The sequence below is a fragment of the Lagenorhynchus albirostris genome, chromosome 7 (genome assembly GCF_949774975.1).
Source record: "Lagenorhynchus albirostris chromosome 7, mLagAlb1.1, whole genome shotgun sequence".
NCBI classification, from domain to species: Eukaryota; Metazoa; Chordata; class Mammalia; order Artiodactyla; family Delphinidae; genus Lagenorhynchus; species Lagenorhynchus albirostris.
Window position 1 is genome coordinate 55116832 of NC_083101.1, and position 18207 is coordinate 55135038.

General features: G+C 43.5%; 1 protein-coding gene across 2 annotated transcripts in view; it reads right to left on the reverse strand.

Annotated features, from left to right (window-relative positions):
- Positions 1-1366: 1366 nt before the first annotated feature.
- The window catches only part of SPATA6L (spermatogenesis associated 6 like), a 63037-nt gene continuing 46196 nt past the window's right edge, over positions 1367-18207 (reverse strand). For both annotated transcript variants that reach the window (XM_060155035.1, XM_060155034.1), the window contains 5 exons: positions 15490-15524; positions 14545-14741; positions 8469-8562; positions 7270-7372; positions 1367-3359 (listed from right to left, as the gene is read on the reverse strand). In XM_060155035.1, the coding sequence (XP_060011018.1) occupies positions 7283-7372; positions 8469-8562; positions 14545-14741; positions 15490-15524 (416 nt within the window). In that variant the 3' untranslated portion in view covers positions 1367-3359; positions 7270-7282. The remainder of the gene's footprint in view (positions 3360-7269; positions 7373-8468; positions 8563-14544; positions 14742-15489; positions 15525-18207) is intronic.

Here is an 18207-nt window from a genome sequence, read left to right on the forward strand (position 1 = left end):
AGCAGCTCCAGCCAGTCAAAAACCAAAGACCCATCACGTATGTTTCAGCTCTCCTACCTTAGAGCGAACTCCGCCCTGCCAGAGGTCTCCCTTCTTCCTCTTCATTTGAAAATCCTAATCCTGGTACCTGAGCCGCCTAGCAGCCCCCAGTTCCCCACACCGTCTCTGGGCAGGCATGGTGGCCCTCAGTGCTGCCATCTCAGAGCTCCTGGAATTGAGACACACAAAACAAACCCTGCCACAGAATATACTGTATTCCTTCTGCCCACAGCGTCTTGGAGAGGCAAAGCTGTGGTCACCACAGAGAGCAAATAAATGAGCCCTGGCAGGTGATTCTCATGGTGAATGATGAGGAGGGTTGATATTATACTATGGGCTACAGGGTACTTTTAAAATAAAGATAAGAGAAAGAAAAGTACATAAATATACATTTATGAATATAAAAATATACTTATGGGGGTGCTGCAGGATCACTCTAAAAACACAGAAGCCCAAGGGGGAAATTTCGGACTGCTGAAGAAGCTCCGACAAGCCAGCCATCCATTTGCACCAGGGTAAAGCGCCTGTCCTAGGTATGACCCTGCTTTTGCCAAATTTCCTAGTTCTGAAGGTGAAACCAAGCACAGGCTTTTTCCTCTGATGATCGAAGTAACTACTGCTTCCCCTAGGCCCCATGTGGAGGGGCCGGGGGAGCAGACCAAGGAGCAGTAAGATTGCAGCTCCGCTCACTGTCAGCAGGGTTCCCACTCCATGGGAAGAGGCGACGGAGTTATCTCCAAGACCTGCACATCCCCCAGGAGTGCTGGGATGGGCCCCCCATTCAGGGAAGGACAGCAGTCCCGTCAAGCAGTACTAGCAGGTTCACTGGTCACACATGGACTAGAGAGCACGTCCTTTCCTTGGGCTGCCCTCAGAGAGGTCAGAGGGCTCCTTTAATGGAACTAATCAAGAACAGCCATGACTATTAGTAAGAGCGGCCAGGCATTCAGGGGCTAGGTGAACTTGCATACATAATCCATCAGTCCTCCCCAATTATGCATTTAAAACCGACCAACTTCTGTTAAACATATCATGTACACTCTCATTTTTAAAATCTTATTTATAATTCAGGGTCTTATAGGCTTCAGCTAACTTTGGGTCAGTCCGGTGACAATAGGGAAATGGTCTTACTGTATGGTGGCTTTTGCTTGGAGGGCCCAGGCTCCACCAAGGAGATTTTCCCAGGAGCCTCTGTAAACCCAGACCCTGTAAAATACATTTGTAAAATACGGTCCAGGCTTTGATAGATCTGCCGCTGTGAAAGTCAAGAAAACAGTAATAAACTGAAGCAAGACAGGTGGGGATATTTATTATGTTTAATGACACAGATCTTCCCAAAGTAATCCCCAATAAGTCACAAAATTATTCACATTTTTATATATTCCAAAAGCAAAATCCTGCTGCAATCCTGGCCCCAATGTAAGTCCTCAAAACTGAAATAACTCCTTGAGAAATAAAAAGATAAAATAGGAATAACTTAAACAATAGAGTTAGCAGATCAGAAAGTGAGCAAAAGGCAGATTGATTTGCGAAAGAAAAAAAAAAGACTTTAAATAAGAATGGGCATTTAAGATCTTATCCCTAAGTTGAATTAAGGAGTTATGCTCAAACCATAAAAAAAGAAAAAAAGGACAATGAGTGTCACAGTGGGTATCTGAACAATAACTGCCACCGGATACCAATTCATTAGAACTGATTTCCTTCAGCTGCTTATATCCTTCCTAAGTGGCCCTTTTCTGAGAACTCTACCATAGTCTTAATGTAATACAGTATTTTTTATTATTGATGACTACTTAGACCTCAAAATAACAAACTGACAACTATAGTTTCAGACACACTGAGAACATACAAGCAGGTGTAATTTAAGCATATTGTCTGTCTTTCAAAGGTGGAATACTTGTTGTGATATATACCTTTATTAGGCTGAAATTCTGAGAAGGGATAAATGAATTTTGTTTTATTTTGGCTTTTGGACTTTTTTTCTCCTTTAATTTTAAATTTCGTTTTCTTAATTTACCTAATGAACCAATTCCTGTGGTAATAATGAGAAAAGGAAACTTGATTCTCACTGAATCTTGTAAAAACTGAAAGGGTTTTAGGGCATGGTAGAGGAAAATGCTCAGGATATAGCATGAAGGAAAGACAAAGGTTTCCATTTTCAAGCCCTCTCTTCTCTGGGTCTGTAGACCCATGAAGACAAATGTCCACTTCAATCCACCCCCATCCTCTTCTTGATCCTCAAACTGGGTAACCATTTCATAAAGGCACCCTTCTACTAATTTTAAATCTGGTTTTGACAGTCATTTCTGCCAAACTTAGTGTAGTTATTTCAGAAAAATATTTGAAGGTTTTGTTCCTCATATAAATTTATTTAAGAATTGTTGGAAAAAAGGAGGGGTAGGTGACAGAAGGAGTGGTTTAAACAACAAACAAAAGAAATTAGCCTCCTCTTACAAATGTAGCATGGAAATTAAACCCTTAAAGCAAGACCTGAATTCTCCAGAAGTAATGCTCCCTCTTCCTAGGTTTTCAGTTGATATCATGTAAATCAAGCCTAACACTAAAAAGCAAACAACCACAAAAAAACAGATTTACCAAAAATGGAAAATCAGGTGACAGTCTTTTTCTAGAGGATATATCAGTTTATTCCTCTAGATAGCAGCTTCCTCGAGCTTATGGAAAATGTAAGAGGAAAGGGAAGGAACAGGAAGGGACAGGAAGGAACAGGAAGGAAAAGGAAGGGAAGGGAAGGGAAATAGGTAGAGGTGGGGGAGGGGTGAGGACAAGCGGGAAGGAGGAAAAAATGAGGAAGGAGGGAAAGAAAAGAACTTTTCAAGAACACATCCACTGCCCAAAATGAGGAACACCTGAAAAGGCATCTTGACATCTTCATCAGAATTTTAAGAAGCGCTTTCCAAATGAAAAAGCACCTGCCACCCAACTATTATTTTCGTTTTCAAGCTCAAAACAAGCATACAAACAAACTAAAACACAAATTTTCCAGCTTGACAAGAAAACTTGAGCCCCAAAGAGCAGACACTTTAATCAATGGCTCTTACCTGGGTACAAAAGACTGGGTGGGTACAGGTTTGAGTTAACGGGGGTTAGACACTGGTGCTTTGATACACGGGACAAAAATTGTTGTTCAGTTGGCTTGATGAGTGAGCTCTTCATGATGCTCCTCCAGCTTTCATTCAGTCTCCCCTGTGAAATGTGAAGACACTTCATACACTACATGTGGTACCGAGAAAAAGGCCATCAATAAACACAACCAAGGAGAAGAAGATGGTTTCCCTCTATCCAAATCTTGGCATGTAGCTCTACGTGTAGGAATGAGGCAATGTTAGGTTAGCAAGACAAACACTTGTGTGACCTTGGGCAAGTTACCTGGCCTCTTTGTATACTATCAGGATGATGACAAGCAGGGTATCTACCTCTTAGTGTTACTCTGAGGAGCTAGTACAGTCCTTGGCACATAGTAAATGTGCAGAAACTGCTAGGTGTTATTGAGCTGAACTGTTAAACATGACCAAATCAATTCTATTCCATGGAACAATTATTTTTCAGAGTGGAGGGTGTCAGTATAGGATTTGGGGGTGTTTTGAGTCCCCCATTCTCAAGACATTTGCAGCCTACTGCAGAGATTCTCGGTGCTAAATGTGCATTAGAATCTCCTGAAGAACCTTTATAGAAATACCGATGCCAGGCACCACCCACAGAGATTCCAATTAAGTTGGTCCAGAGTGTGACCTGGGCATCAGTATTTTTCAGCACCCCCAGGTGATTCTAATGCTCATTGAGGATTGCTGACCCAGGAATCTGCCATGTGATTTGGGTGTATGGCCACTGCCTGTGTGGTCCGTCTGTTAGACTCTGACAGGACCAGGAGCCCCTGGGATGAAGGGAGGTGTGTCATTATCCATGTGTCAATCACCACAAACCATCAAATGACAAATCCCTCCGAAGCTGGTGAGCAAATCAGAGAGGGAGGGCCTCGAGGTTGGAGCTTGGCATCTGTAGGCTGGTTTGCTTTTTGCTTTGGTTGTAAGGGAGGTGAAGGGGCCCCGTGGGAGGAAGTAAAATGGCTCCTGCCTGCCCAGCAGAGACGGTAAGGTTGGAAGCCACAGCAGCCCCTCCCTTTGGAGCTGGAGGCCTAGGAAGCTGTGACAGAATCAGAAACCAGCATTTTAATTCACTGTTGTCCTTTTTCTTTCCTTTTCTTGGTTTATTTCCTTTTTGCTATTCTTTAATTTTAGAAAAGGTTTTGTGCTACAGTTCTTGTCTGTGTCTGAGGACGTCTGGGCCTGGGTTCTTTGCCCTTCCTCAAGTTGGGAGCATTACAAGTGGACCAGCTCCCGCTGCAGGCTGGCCATGGTGGCGGCAGCTGGGATCACGGGAGCTGCTCACAGGGATGGGAGGGTCGGTGGGCCAGAGCTGGTGCCATCTGCTCAGTCTCACATCCCTTTGCAGAGACCTCCCTCCAGTCCTCTGCCCTCTTTTTGGGAGAGTTTTCATAAGGAAAACCAACTACAATACAAGGCTGAAGGAATGAAGTCCTTAGTGGAGGCATGTGGAGGGGCAGAAGGCAGAGGGCCTGAGTCTGCCTGAGGGACCAGCAGGTTTCACAGAGGAGGCCTTGTAAGCCCAACCTTGAAAGTGGAATCTCAGTGAGCACACACCAGACGTGGGCAATCAGCTCTTGATAAGGACGGTGACATCGAGGCAATCACACCTCACAGGAGAGCTAGGGATAACAGGTGTGTGCGTGTGTGTGTGTGTGTGTGTGTGTGTGTGTGTGCACGCTTATGAGACTTTTTTAATGGTAAAATTCATATAACCTAAAATTCACCATCTTAAAGTATACAAAGGATCATCTGTTTCACACCAAAAGTATCAAGGCCAAACCATCCTGAGTAAGGAGAAACAGGTGTATTCCAACCCCTTCGACCCATCTCTTCCACACATTCCCTGGTCAGACAATTGGACTCATTGTTTCTGGTCCAAGCATCCCTAACTTAATCCCTAAGTGCTAAGAATCTACTTTTTCATTTCCCCTGGATCTTGAGGTCACCAGAAAACCAGGACAGGGAAAGATGATGAACAGTGAAAGAGCAGAAGTGCAGAAGGGAAGGACAAGCACTGGTGCTGTAAGCAGGAGAGTCCTTGAGAAAAGCAGGGCAGGGGACATGGAGTGGAAACTCACTGGGTCTTCTGCCGAATGCTCCTCTCTGTTGCTGTCTACCCAGCCCATAGGCATGACAGTCCCATTTTAGCTGCTTGACCTTGCTTGTTTGGATCTTCCCTGGATTCACTGAGACAGCTTCATTCTACTAAATGCCCTGTTTGCTTAAGATGAGTCAAAGTCACCTGGGTTCTTTACAACCATGAAAACTTTCACTGACAGTCCTCCAGGACCCCTGCCTGACCAGGAATCCATGACCCAAATTGGGACAGGAAGAGAATGGTATGGAGAGCTTTCATAGAAGGCCTATGAGCATATTCCAAACCACTGAGTAGGAACTCATGTTACAAAGGAAACCTATTTACTAAGACGGATTTTTTTTTCTTACCTTCTATCTCCTCACATCAGGGTCCACATATCTGCCGGTTCAGGGCTTTATGTAACTTGATGTTAGCCATGTTGAAATTCAACACAATTTGGCATTTGGTAATTACGTGGGCCACATTCCCTAAGTGGTAATTAAGTGGGCTGTGTTCCGTATAAACACCTAATAAATGCCTAGATGACTATTTTGGCAACCGGAGATTATGTGGCCCAGAAGCCATCCCTTCATCTACCAAGCAGAACGTTCTAAGGTAGAAGCCTGCAAAGTGGGAAATTACTGAGCTGTCCTCCACATTCCTCTGTGCTGAAGGCGGGAAATCCTGGCCAGCCCTGGGCAAGGCGATGTGTGCCCTAAAGCATGAATGACCCTCAAACCAGAATTTCAGGAGCCTGAGGACAGTGAAAACCTAGCACATCATCCCACACTCCTTTATTGTTTAAAAAGATTCGTTAATTATCTTGATGTTGCTAGAATGAGGGACTACATGATACAACACCATAGGACTCTCTGGGGGATGTTCAAGGGCAATGTCCACCGATTCTGCTTAGGTTCCAAAGGGCTCTGCTCTTTCTCCCCAGGGTTCTCCTATCACACACTCCAGTTTTGGAGAACAATGGAATGTAATGGTTAAAAGCCAGATCACCTGGCTTCAGACGGCAGCTGAGCCATTCACTAGCCATGTTACCTTGAGCAAGGCACTTAACCTCCCCTTGCCTCAGTTTCCCTATCTGTGAAATGGAACTGGTGATAGTACCTACTTCACAGAGTTGTTGTGATAATTAAATATTAGTTCATTTAATACAAGTGAAGTATTCGGGCCAGTTCCTGGCACTCAGGAAGCACTTAAAAAGGAAGAGCTATTCTTATGCTGGGCCTGGGTAGGAAGGGAAAGAAGAGAAAACCTGAGAAATGACAACAGCCCTCAAAATGTCGAACTTCTTACCACACACCTGAATTCAAGAGTTGCCTCATCACCTCGTTCAACAGCCTCCCACAAAAAAATATTTACTGAGCACCAACCGCAGTGGAAGGTCATCTGATGCAAGGGTGGCGACAGGGTGGTGGAGGGAAGGAAGGCTCTTGTTCAGGGCACACATCTGGCATGTGTGGTTCAGTTCACCTAAGTTAAATGGGATCCCACTGTAATTCCGGCTGTAAAATAGTGAGCAGGACGGCAGAGTCCCTGACCTCGGGAAGGTGTCATTCAAGTAGAAGGAGCAGACTTTTAAGCAATCAACCCACATAAAAATATAGCAACAAACTGTGTCATACTGTATGAAAGAAAACTGCAGAGGGCTAAAAAGGTGTACCTCAGAGCAGGAGGGGGTGTCATGGAAAGTCATGAGACCCGAAAGGTAAAGAGAAGTGACCCATACAGGGTCAGGAAGAAGTATTCCAGTCAGAGAGCACATGCAAAGGCCCCACAGCCGGAAGGAGCCTGTGTTTGAGGAGCTGAAAGAGGAACCATTAGGTAAGGGGGTAGGGGGAGCATACAAGAGGCAAGACTGCTGGCAGACCCGCATATGTGCTGTCTGAAGGAAGAATGTGGCTCTTATCTCCTCCTTGACTCCTGTCCGCCACATTTTCTAGGTACTTTATATGGTAGCAGGAAGCTGAAATTATTTGAGCAAATCAACAAGAAGCACTTAAGCTGCTTACTTACACAGGACAGCAGTTTAAAAATATCTCTGTTTATGCACCGGATATTTCTTCAGAGGGTAGTTTGGTCTTTCAAGGATATTCTTTACTTCAGAGATGGAGTCTTCCTATATAACAAAAACAAATCCAGCAATTGCATTACTCATAATGTAATACAGATCAAGGATATCTGGATGTGTAGTTTTGCATTTAAGAGGTCTATGAATCCCATATATGCCGTATATATTGTGTTCATGATACATGTGTGTATATAGATACTATTTCTTTTTTCCCCCTCCCTCCTTCCCTTTATCGCTCTTTCTTTCTTTCCTCTTCCTTCTTCTCTCCCAAGCCCCCTCCCTCTTCCCTTTCTTCCTTTTCTTCTTTTTACATTTTAAAGGGATTCCCTTACTTGAAAAAACTACGAATTAACAAAGCAAAGCAAATGACTTTGTAGACAGGCCGTAAAGTAATCCACGACCCTGGTGATTAGGGGAATCAATATTCATTTAAATAATTCATTTAAATGCCAGCATTTAAATAAGTCAAGATGACCAATTCAACTACATGGTATAGTTAAATCCAACCAGAGGGGGCACTGTCAACCTTCCATTTGAATTTTTTTGAACTGGTGACAGGTCACAGCTAATGGCTGTACATCTGCAGTAGACAAAGTGCTGGGTTTATCTATCTATGGATCAGAAACACTCCCCTCACCCCCATAAAAGTCAAACAGTGAAAAACACCTTATTCACTTTGAGGAAAACTTTTTTCCATGTTGTGAGCTCATGCAGACCACACACGTCCCTAGATTCTTCCCTGGACAGGGATTCCTGTCCAGAGCAGAAGGAAATGTGCTTCGGGCCAGTTACACTGTCTTCTCTAAGTTCTTTGACAGGACAACGCTCCCTCTTGCTGTAGGACCTCTGCTTGATGTGTGCTGTTCTCCAAAGTAGCTGCTATTCATCACTCGTAGCTACTACTCATCACTCAGATTGAAGCTCCACTGTCTCTTCCTCAGGGAAGCCTGCCCTGACTGCCAACCAAGTCCAATACTCCTTTTCATACACTCTCAGGATACCATGTAACCTCCTTGATGAGCATCACAATTTTACATTTATTTCTGTGGTTACTTGATTAATGTCTGTCTCCCCTGCTAGACTGTGAGACCCAGTCCCCATATTATTTTGTCAGCAAAGATCTAATTCCATCAGAAGCCCTGACCTTGTTTAGGTGTTGCTGAGATCTGTGGGACGTCAGACGACTGCAGACCCTTTCATGGATCTTCTTCCACATGGACTGGGACCCAGGGTGGAACCTGCTCAACAGAGTAAACAGGGTGGAGTATTATGCAGCTGATAAAAGGACACTTAGAGTGCATAACAATAAGGGTCGATATTTATAACTTAAAGGTGAGAAAAAAAGCAGCAACATGCAAAACAGTGTGCATAGCATGGTTTCAATGTCTTTATTAAGCCTAGGTATAGGAAAAGCACTGGGAATAAAAACAACCAAGATGTTAAAAGTGGTGTGTGTCAGGGTGTGTGACTCTTTTCTTCTTTGTAATTTACTGTGTATTTTAGATATTTCTCTAAAGAACAAATCCTGCTTTTACTTTTAAAACATGTAACCCCAAAATTTTTAATACAAAATTTAATCCCAACTTTTCTACCAGGGGTTTTTTATGTGTCATTTACTTTAGGCCACCCAGACCCAAACTTAACCACAGATCTTTCAGTGTCTTTCAGTTCCTCAAACAGGCTGCATTTTCTCCCTTCCATAGGCACTTGCCAGCACTGCTCCCTTGGGTAGAATGCTGCCACCCCCAAGCCCCATCCCCGCTCATGTTGAGTCCTACCCACCTTCAGAGCTCAATTCAGTTACTGATTTCTCAGGAAGATCCTTCCTGAGCCCCTTCCTGTAGAGCAGTGGTCCCCAACCTTTTTGGCACCAGGGACCAGATTTGTGGAAGACACTTTTTGGCACTGGGGTTGGGTGGGGGGGAGTTCAAGCGGTAATGCGAGCGACGGGGAGCGGCAGATGAAGCTTCGCTTGCTAGCCCGCCACTCACCTCCTGCTGTGCGGCCCGGTTCCTAACAGGCCATGGACTGGTACCGGTCCGTGGCCCGGGGGGGTTGGGGACCCCTGCTGTAGAGGGAGCCGGCTTCCCTATTTCATGCACTTGGAATCCATTCACCTCTCATTCATAGCACTTCCCCCAGTGGACATTTTGTCATTATTTGGTTAATGTCTGTCTCTCCTCCTAGACTGAAATTGGGACTGAGCCTCTTGGGCTAAGAGCTCATCTCAGGGCTTTGAATACCACAGTAGGAATTTAATACATATTTCTTGAGTGACTGAATTCATCCATTCATTCATTCATTTTGGGGAGGGAAGTGAGTACCAATTCTTAAGTTGAGGCAGAATTTGCAGTTTGATTATGAAAAGCACAGATATTGTTTTCTTAAAATGCCTAAAACTTTTAGCAATTTGGATAAAATCGTTCTCTTTAACTAATATACAGTAAACACTGGAAATGACAGAAACATGTGAGAATCAATCCAGTTGTTGTTATGGCCACCACACTAATGAGTCCCTGTGCAGTTGCCCCTCTGCTTGGTTTGGGACCCACATCCAGGCCACCCATCCTGGCTCCCTGTAACAAGCATGTACCCTCTGGTTTCCAGGGAGACAAGACCAAGAGAATGACTGGATCTACACAAATCCATTACCAACCCAGGAAAATGACTCACAGCAAATGAACGAACCACCTAAAGCACTGCCCATGGTTAAGAAAAGGCCAGGTACATCATTTCTACACTCCTCTAAGAATTTTTAAGATGAAGGAATAGAAATATTTTGAAGCTATAAATAAAATTGGCATTTAAAAATAGCCACCAAATGGACACTGCAAATGCTTTTTCATTGGTCTTGAGTAACCAGTGCCAGAATTATCCGTACACTTGTTACCCTTATTACTATATACAATCAACACTATATATGAAGACCTCTGAGAATGATGAGTCAACAGGCAAGAGCAGTGCTCTGCCTTGATTATGGCCTTCTCCTTGTGCAGTGGGACGACTGTGGATGGATGCTGAACTGAGGATGGATGCTGAAGGGATGTGACTCTATCCGGACACTGGAGCTAGGGAACCGGCTTGAGAGTGTTTCTCCCACGTTTGGGACTACCATTTCCCATGCTACTAGTTAAAAGGGTTTTCCACTTCCTCCATTAAAACCTTGGGCTGATTCTCACTCCAAAACTTGCCTCGCATCTCATCCTTGCAAACTTGGCCCTTGCTGATTTCAGTATTAAGTCAACAGAAACTCAAAAGGTATTTCTCATGCACTTCTGTGATCTGAGCAGAGGGAGACTGGTCCCAGTGGCTCATGTGAAAAGAACGGTGAGTGAGGCAGAGCCTAAGCACTGGTAGTGAAACTACGCCCCTTATGGTTGACTACCAGAAATTCTTGAGCTTGACTTACAGAAGATAAGGAAGCAGCTTGTTAAAAACCCCTCTTCTTACAAACTGCCTTTACTGATTAAGCTTGCTTTAGTTGTTTTTATTCTTTTTTCCTTTCTTTATTTGCATACCCTCCAAGCTTCACATAGCCTAGGGTAATATATCACAAGACTTCTTAACCGTCCCTATAGATAAAGCCTCTGACATCACAGGTCACTATAGTAATGGTGGGCTTAAGTTGTTTTACAAGAACGTGGAGTTGGATCCTGTCTAGTTCAAGCTGGCTAAGACTGGTTGGGATAACTAACCCTAAAACTGTGTCTGCACAGTTATCTGATGAACAATTTTTTGACTTCAGAGGGCCAAAAACTCCACCCTCAGATCATGCTAAGTACCTCCATTTTTGAACATGCATCCCATGAAGAAGCATGTAACCCAGATATGCCTGGGCAAAGTACCGATTACTTCACCTTTTCTCTACCCCCAATCACATTTCCTCATGCCTAAGACCACCCTGCTTCTTTATTCCATAAATATCTCAAGCCCCTTGCCTTTGGGGAGGTGGAGCTGAGACTTGTTCTCCCATCTCCTTACTTGGCTGCGTTGTGAATAAACTTTCTCTTCACCTCAGCATTTGGCTTGCTGTGCATAGGGCAAACGAACCTGGTTCGATAACAGTAACACCTAGTGTTCCAAGGGCTACCTCTGTGAGGTCAACGGGGAATGGATTCTTCCACAGGGTCTACACTGAGGTCAATGGGGAATGGATTCTTCCCCAAGGATACAAAGGGATATCCTTTACTCAAAACAGCTGCCTTAAAATTATTATCTTCAGTGCCACTTCCCTGGAGGTTAAGGTGACAAGCTCTCCTGGATGCCTGGAACTAAGAGGTTTCCCACAGTGCAGGACTTTCAGCGCTATAACCAGGACAGTCTTGGGCAAACCAGATAGCCTTTGTGTGACCATGTTATACTTTGTCACCTTATTTACAAATTCATAGTTTGATTAGTTCCAAACTTATCAGTTTAGAGTGACTTTGGACAGAGAATTTGCTGACTCACCAGAGATAAATGATTAAAACTCTGGTCTGCAGCCAGAGTCATCATTCTACAGTCAACTGTGCTAATTCCTGTGAATGACTTGCAAAAGCTCCCCACTGCCTTCCAACTGAGCCCAAATTCCTTAGCTTGGTTTCCACAGTCCCCCTCAGACCCTCAGCCTTGGCACCCACTTTTCCCCAAGGCTGCTCTAACTTTTAGAACCTGACAGCACCCCCTGCCTTCTCACCTCCCATCCCTCCCCTCCATTAACTATCACAATCCAATCCCCTCCCCTCTGGGCCCCCATGAAAATGCCACCTCCTCCATAAAACATTCCAGAGTACTTTCCTTCTCCTTTATACTCTGATAACATTTGGTCTGTACTGTTCTCAAAGTTCTGCCTTGTAGAAAACTCTCTGTGTACATTTTTTTTTTAACATCCTCTGCAAGTTCTCAGAGATCAGAAGAAATGTCTTAAATGTTAGCATTTCTATTCCAGGACTAGCAGGGTGACTATCAATCCTGTTTTCCTTCTGAGGCACTGTTTTTTTCCCTTGTGTCAGCAAGTATTTATTGAATGTCTACTAAGTGCCATGAATTGGTAACTGATTCTTCATGTGTCTTTTTTTTTAATTGAGGTATAATTGGTGAGGCACACTTTTAATCACAGAGATACTACATTCCCCTCCACACACCCAGTACTAATCTCAAGGATTCTGACTCAATATGAGGCAATTCTTCAGTGAGCCAGAGTTGAGAATTACTGTCCTGCTGCATAAAGATACTCAGGAAAGACTGGTTGAATGAATGCATAAACCATCTAACAAATTTATTTAAAAAGAAACGAGGCCTTCCTAGATCTCCTTCCTAATGGAATTAACCTCCTCTTGCTCTGCCTTTCCCCTACATTTCAATTATACTTCTGTTAAGTGCACATCATAATCCATCTCAAATTTAGTGACATGGGGGTATGCCTGCCACCCCGTCTAGTGTGTGAGCCACTGGGAAGCCAGGACGTGTCACGATCACATACACTGCACATAATAGGTTCTCAATAAATGGATGCTCAATTCAGTCCCTCAGAAAAGCTTGCTATGCTGATTATAAGGAGTTTGGGTGATGTACGAAAACAAGGCACATGGGCAAAATCCATGAGCTTCTTCCAGTTCTGGCAGCAAAGAAGCACTTTGGGCTGCAAGAGGATGGATCTTTGATCACTAAACCCCTTTTACAGATGAGGAAACTAAGGTCTAAAAGGCTGAGTACTTGTGTGAGATCACATAGCACTTGGAGACAGGTTGAGCAGAGCTCAAGTGTCCTGACTACCACCAGTTGAAGGTTCCTCCCCTTCTCTGTTTAAAATAAATTCTAAGCCTTTACATCTGGGGTAACCCCCTACCTGCTCTGTCCACCTGTTAAGCTGCAGGCTGGTAGAAAGAGAAGAAGCCAGAAGAGAAGGGAGACCAGGCCCAGAGATGGGTGTAAATGTGTCTCTCACCGCCTGTCTCTGGGAGCCAAGGCCAATTTTTAAAAATCTATGTTGTGTTATTTTCTTCCAATACAGTAACTAATCAAGGACTCACCATTACTTAGTAGATTTTATCAAAATATTTTACTTGGTTTCCTCAAGTCCATTTTAATATAAAGGTATTCTATCATTTCTGAAAAATGTCTAAGAATGCATTGTCACTTTCTTATAATTCCTACTAAAATTTCAGTGCCACTTTTGTTCTGGGATATTTACTACAAGTCTCTTTGTTAGCAACTGTATTATTTTTATGTGGAGATTTCTTATTCTCATCACTAACAATGCAGGGAAAAGCAGGCCGGCCTATCTTTTTTTTTTTTTTTTTTGTGGTACGTGGGCCTCTCACTGTTGTGGCCTCTCCCGTTGCGGAGCACAGGCTCCGGACGCGCAGGCTCAGCGGCCATGGCTCACGGGCCCAGCCACTCCGCGGCATGTGGGATCTTCCCGGACCGGGGCACGAACCTGTGTCCCCTGCATCGGCAGGCGGACTCTCAACCACTGCACCACCAGGGAAGCCCAAGACTGGCCTATCTTTCATTCAAAACAACTATCTTAAAACTATTATCTTTTGTGCTACTTCACTGGAGTTGTGACCAACTGTCCTGGTTTGCCTGGGACCAAGAAGTTTCCCAGAATGCAGGATTGTCAGGGTTAAAATCAGGACAGTCTGGGGCAAACCGGATGGTTAGTCACATCAGCTGGGAGCGCAGTTTGGAAAATAAAGTTTCCTGCTCTCAATCTCTGGCCTGCCCTCCAGACATAGGCAATTGTGGGTTTGTGTGTGTGTGTGTGTGACAATAATATAAACAAGCCAACAAACCATGTCTAGAAAAAGAGAAAGAAAATACACCCACATATTAATCATGCTTGTCTTTGGGTGGCAGGACTATAGGTGATTTTTTTTTCACTCCTTTTCATTTGTCTATAATTTCTAAACTTTCGATAGTGAGTTCTTTTATACTGGTGAAACCAAAAGCTTGAGTTCTAAAATTTATGACCGATAATAATGGATAGATAAATAGTACCTATGCCAAGTTAGCTGTCTGTCCCATTTTCAACAAGCATTCTGAGATATGCTTTCCAGGGTAAGAGAAAAGTCTCAATTCTTACTTTTGGGATTATTTTTCAAGGAATAATAATTTTTCATATCAAGGTGTCCCCAGCTGAATATTCCTAAGGAAGCAAACTGATGAAGTGACCTGACTTTACTCCTGCCAGACCACAAGGCACTCTTCTAGCAAAGAGATGGGTGCTTGCTGCTGACCTTTCTCGGAGAAGGGGCTGATCCAGAAGAGGGCTGGGAGTTCTGGAGTGTTGGGAGGTGGCAAATGAAGTTTCCCAGCGGAAATCGGCATCCCCTTGATGACTGTAACTGGCCGAGGGCTTTCCAAACTTACTTGAATCTAACGATAATGGTGATTCATTCCTTAAAACAATCCGTTCATCTGGCTCTTTGATAACCTGAGTGACAATGTGCATTAATCGTTAGTTGTAGTTTTTGCTTTGGTTTGCTTAATTTAGAGCTGGGGGCCGGGTGGGACAGGGAAGAGAACTGGGGGAAAGATGATAGAATACCTGCCGCAGGGATCTCCTGCAAATAAAAGAGGGGTGGGAATAGAGAAGACTAGAGACAAAACGCTCAGCAGTCAAGGGCAAGGAAAGATAACCAAAATTCTGTACATTTGGCATATATTCACAAGCCAAAATCAACTCATGCTCTGAGCTTTGGTTTGTGAGGATTGGAGATTATTGGGTTTGGGAAAGACATAATTTTTTAGACGAAATATTTAACTGCTATGGCAAAGGAAGCTCAGTGTACTCCATTTTCTTTGCATATATCCATTCTCATGTTGTAACATGGAAGTCTGCACCTTCACGTGAATAAACCAATCAAACTTTAAGAACAAGTGATTTACCATCGCATATAAAAAGGTACTCGACTAGAGAAAAAGTAATGAAAATCCCTACTGATAGAGTAGATATTGGGCCTACATACACCCTCACTGGTGATTCATCCTACAAATGAAAAGAGTTTATGTGAGGGGAATAAACCAACTAAAGCAAAGCAACTCAAGTTAAACTACAGGAATTCCATAAGCAGCATTAGCTAGAAATATACTTTCCACCACTCATGGGAGAAAGCACAATAATTGACATTAGACATAAATCTGGAAATAAATCAGTTTACAAATGCTACTTCTAAAATTACCTTTACGTTAGCTGCAAGGCTGTCAAGAGAAGAAGCTAGAAGAAAGAGGAACAGGTGTTTCAATGACTCATTATTACCAGTTACCCCTAAAGCTGCTGTTACACTTATTCCACAGCAGTACAAAAATATTACACAATGAATGAATTATCAGAGAACTTAAATGCTCCCTTGTAAATTATACCATCACCTTTAAGTCTTCCTGAAGTCACAGCAATTTATCTATTAGTTTTACTGTCCTCTTGAGGTCAACAATGAGGTTATATTAATGACAGCATGTATGGATACAGGAAGAGTAAACGGCAGTCTAAAGTGAAGCAATAACTTCAGTAGCCCTTGGGCAGCCTGGAAAACTCTTATTTGCCCAGGTGCCCAGGGCCTAAAAGAAAGCCATTTGGCTCAATGTAAAATTCATACCCTCTGCCTCTTCTGGCATTCCCTTTATATTTGGTTTACATAAAATCCTACTTATGCAGAAACTCTTAAGTGTACTTGTCCAAGGTAGATACAAAAATGAATACATAAGAGCTTGGAAAAACAACACAGCAAAAGTGTAAATCATTATAATTACCCAAGTAATCATAGTAAGTAAATAGACCTAATGCCAGAGAATGGTAAGAATTACTAGAAGTAATACACACAGATAAAACCAAGAATAAATGGGATTTTTCCAGGTTCAAAATGCTTTTGAAATGAGTATTTGCAAGACTATGCTAAGGCCACTGTGGCTTCCCCCAGCATGACTGGGGCTTAGGCAGTGACAGGGGTCTGCTGATTCCCCAATGCCACTGGCAATAAGAAGGAAGATATAAAAAGGGATTTTTAAAAGCATGCTAATTGTCATATCCTCTGGGCATGCACATAGGTGTGTGGGCATCTTGTCCTAGAAGCTCTCTTCCACCCAACTCCCAGCTGAGCAGGGAATTGGTAATGCTTAGCCCCTTTTCAGCTATAACCATAAATCTGCCTTGTTGCCTAGGAACCCCCTTGCTACTGATTTTTGAACACTCCCTTTCACGGGGAGTTTGCCCTTGTTTCCTAGCTTCTCAAAGTGTAGTCCATGGACCAGCTGCATCGGTATCACCCGGAAGCTTGTTAGAAAAGAGGGATTCCAGGCCCCACCCCAGCCTTAGGGAATCAGAATCTGCACTTTAACAAGATCCCCAGGTGATTCGAATGCACACTGAAGTTTGAGAAGCACTGCTTTATTCTACCTTAGGCCTGAATGAATGAGCTGACAGGTGACCTAAGGAAAAGTCTGGCTTGGAAGCTACAGGGATTCCAAGGATCTGAGCCCCGAGGTCTGAACTTCTTCTCTAAATGTAAGTATGCCAAAAACTTGGTGTGTGACCTGTACACACTCTGTAACCTCTCTGGAACCTTAGTTGTCCACCTGCCAGGATTAAGAAAGACAAAGGCTGAGACCAATGTGATATATGAGTCCCGTTGTAATTGAGCTAGCATTAAGCCCAAGTGTCCTCCCTGGGAAAGGACATTTCCTGTTGCTTGATTTCACAGTAATGGGGAAGACAGTGCTGCTTTTATGGGCTACATGGATGATTTTCAATCCAAAGGACTTAAATGTCAGAGGTGATGAAGCACTTTCTGCTTCAAACCCTGTCTTCTGTCCTTGGTTTGCTGCTGTAGAACAGTCACAGTGATTCAAGGACACCGGCTTGAGTTACCACAAGAGAATGTGCAGCCCCTTAAAAGTATAAACCTTTCAGCCTAACATAGGAAACCCTGTTGTCAGGGATGGTACAGGTCCAGTCTCACCAAGAGTCAAGAGAATGGGCCACCACCATCCCTTTCTAGCCTAAGAATTTTTATTAATTCAGGAATAGTTGAAATTCACTGCCCTGACCTTCAGTATTGACATGGTTCATGTATTTCAATCATAAAGTAAAGGCCTCCCAGGGAGGCCTTAACCCAGTGCCTCTCAGTGTGTGATCCAGGGGCCTCCCCATGGGTCTCTAAGACCTTTCAGGAGCTCTGCAAGATCAGAACTGTTCTCCTATTAATATTAATCTCTTTTTCACTCTCTTTCTCTCACAACTGTATAATGGAGTTTTCCAAAAGCTACATGATATGTCATGATGTCACCACTCTGATGGTTAATGGAATGTGTGCTTGTATATTCTTGTATTTTACAAATTTCTCAGTTTTAATTTCTAACACTGAATATTGATAGATATCATCTGCATACACAAAGTTCATTGGGGTCTTCAATAATACTTAATGCAAAAGGGTACTGAAATCTAAACATTTGAGATCCCCTGCCTTAACCTCACTGCTTCAGACAAATTGCCTCTCCTCCTTTGCTGACATGGAATCTTGTAAAGTAAGTGTTGCATCTCCTGATCTCCGACAATCCCCTGCTGCTTCCTATCCAGAGAAATGGAGAGTCCTGTATGTTAGCTATCAGTGGTGCCTTAGCAAGAAGATTCCACCAGGACAAGGTGCTCCCTGCTTTTCCAGCCCAGCCAGGGAACAACCACAGCTAGAGCACGCTCAGTGGTCACACTACTCAGAGCAGTCTCCTTCAACAGCTAGGGGAACTCTGAAACAGCTTCTCAGCTGACTCTGCTCATGGGAACTCCCTCCCTGGAAACTCCACAGCGGGAGGGCACCTGAGAATTAGGCCCTGAATTTCCAAAGAAACATGTGATTCCTCAGAATGAAGAAGACTTAGAGGTAGGTAGAATGCATTCGTTCCCATGG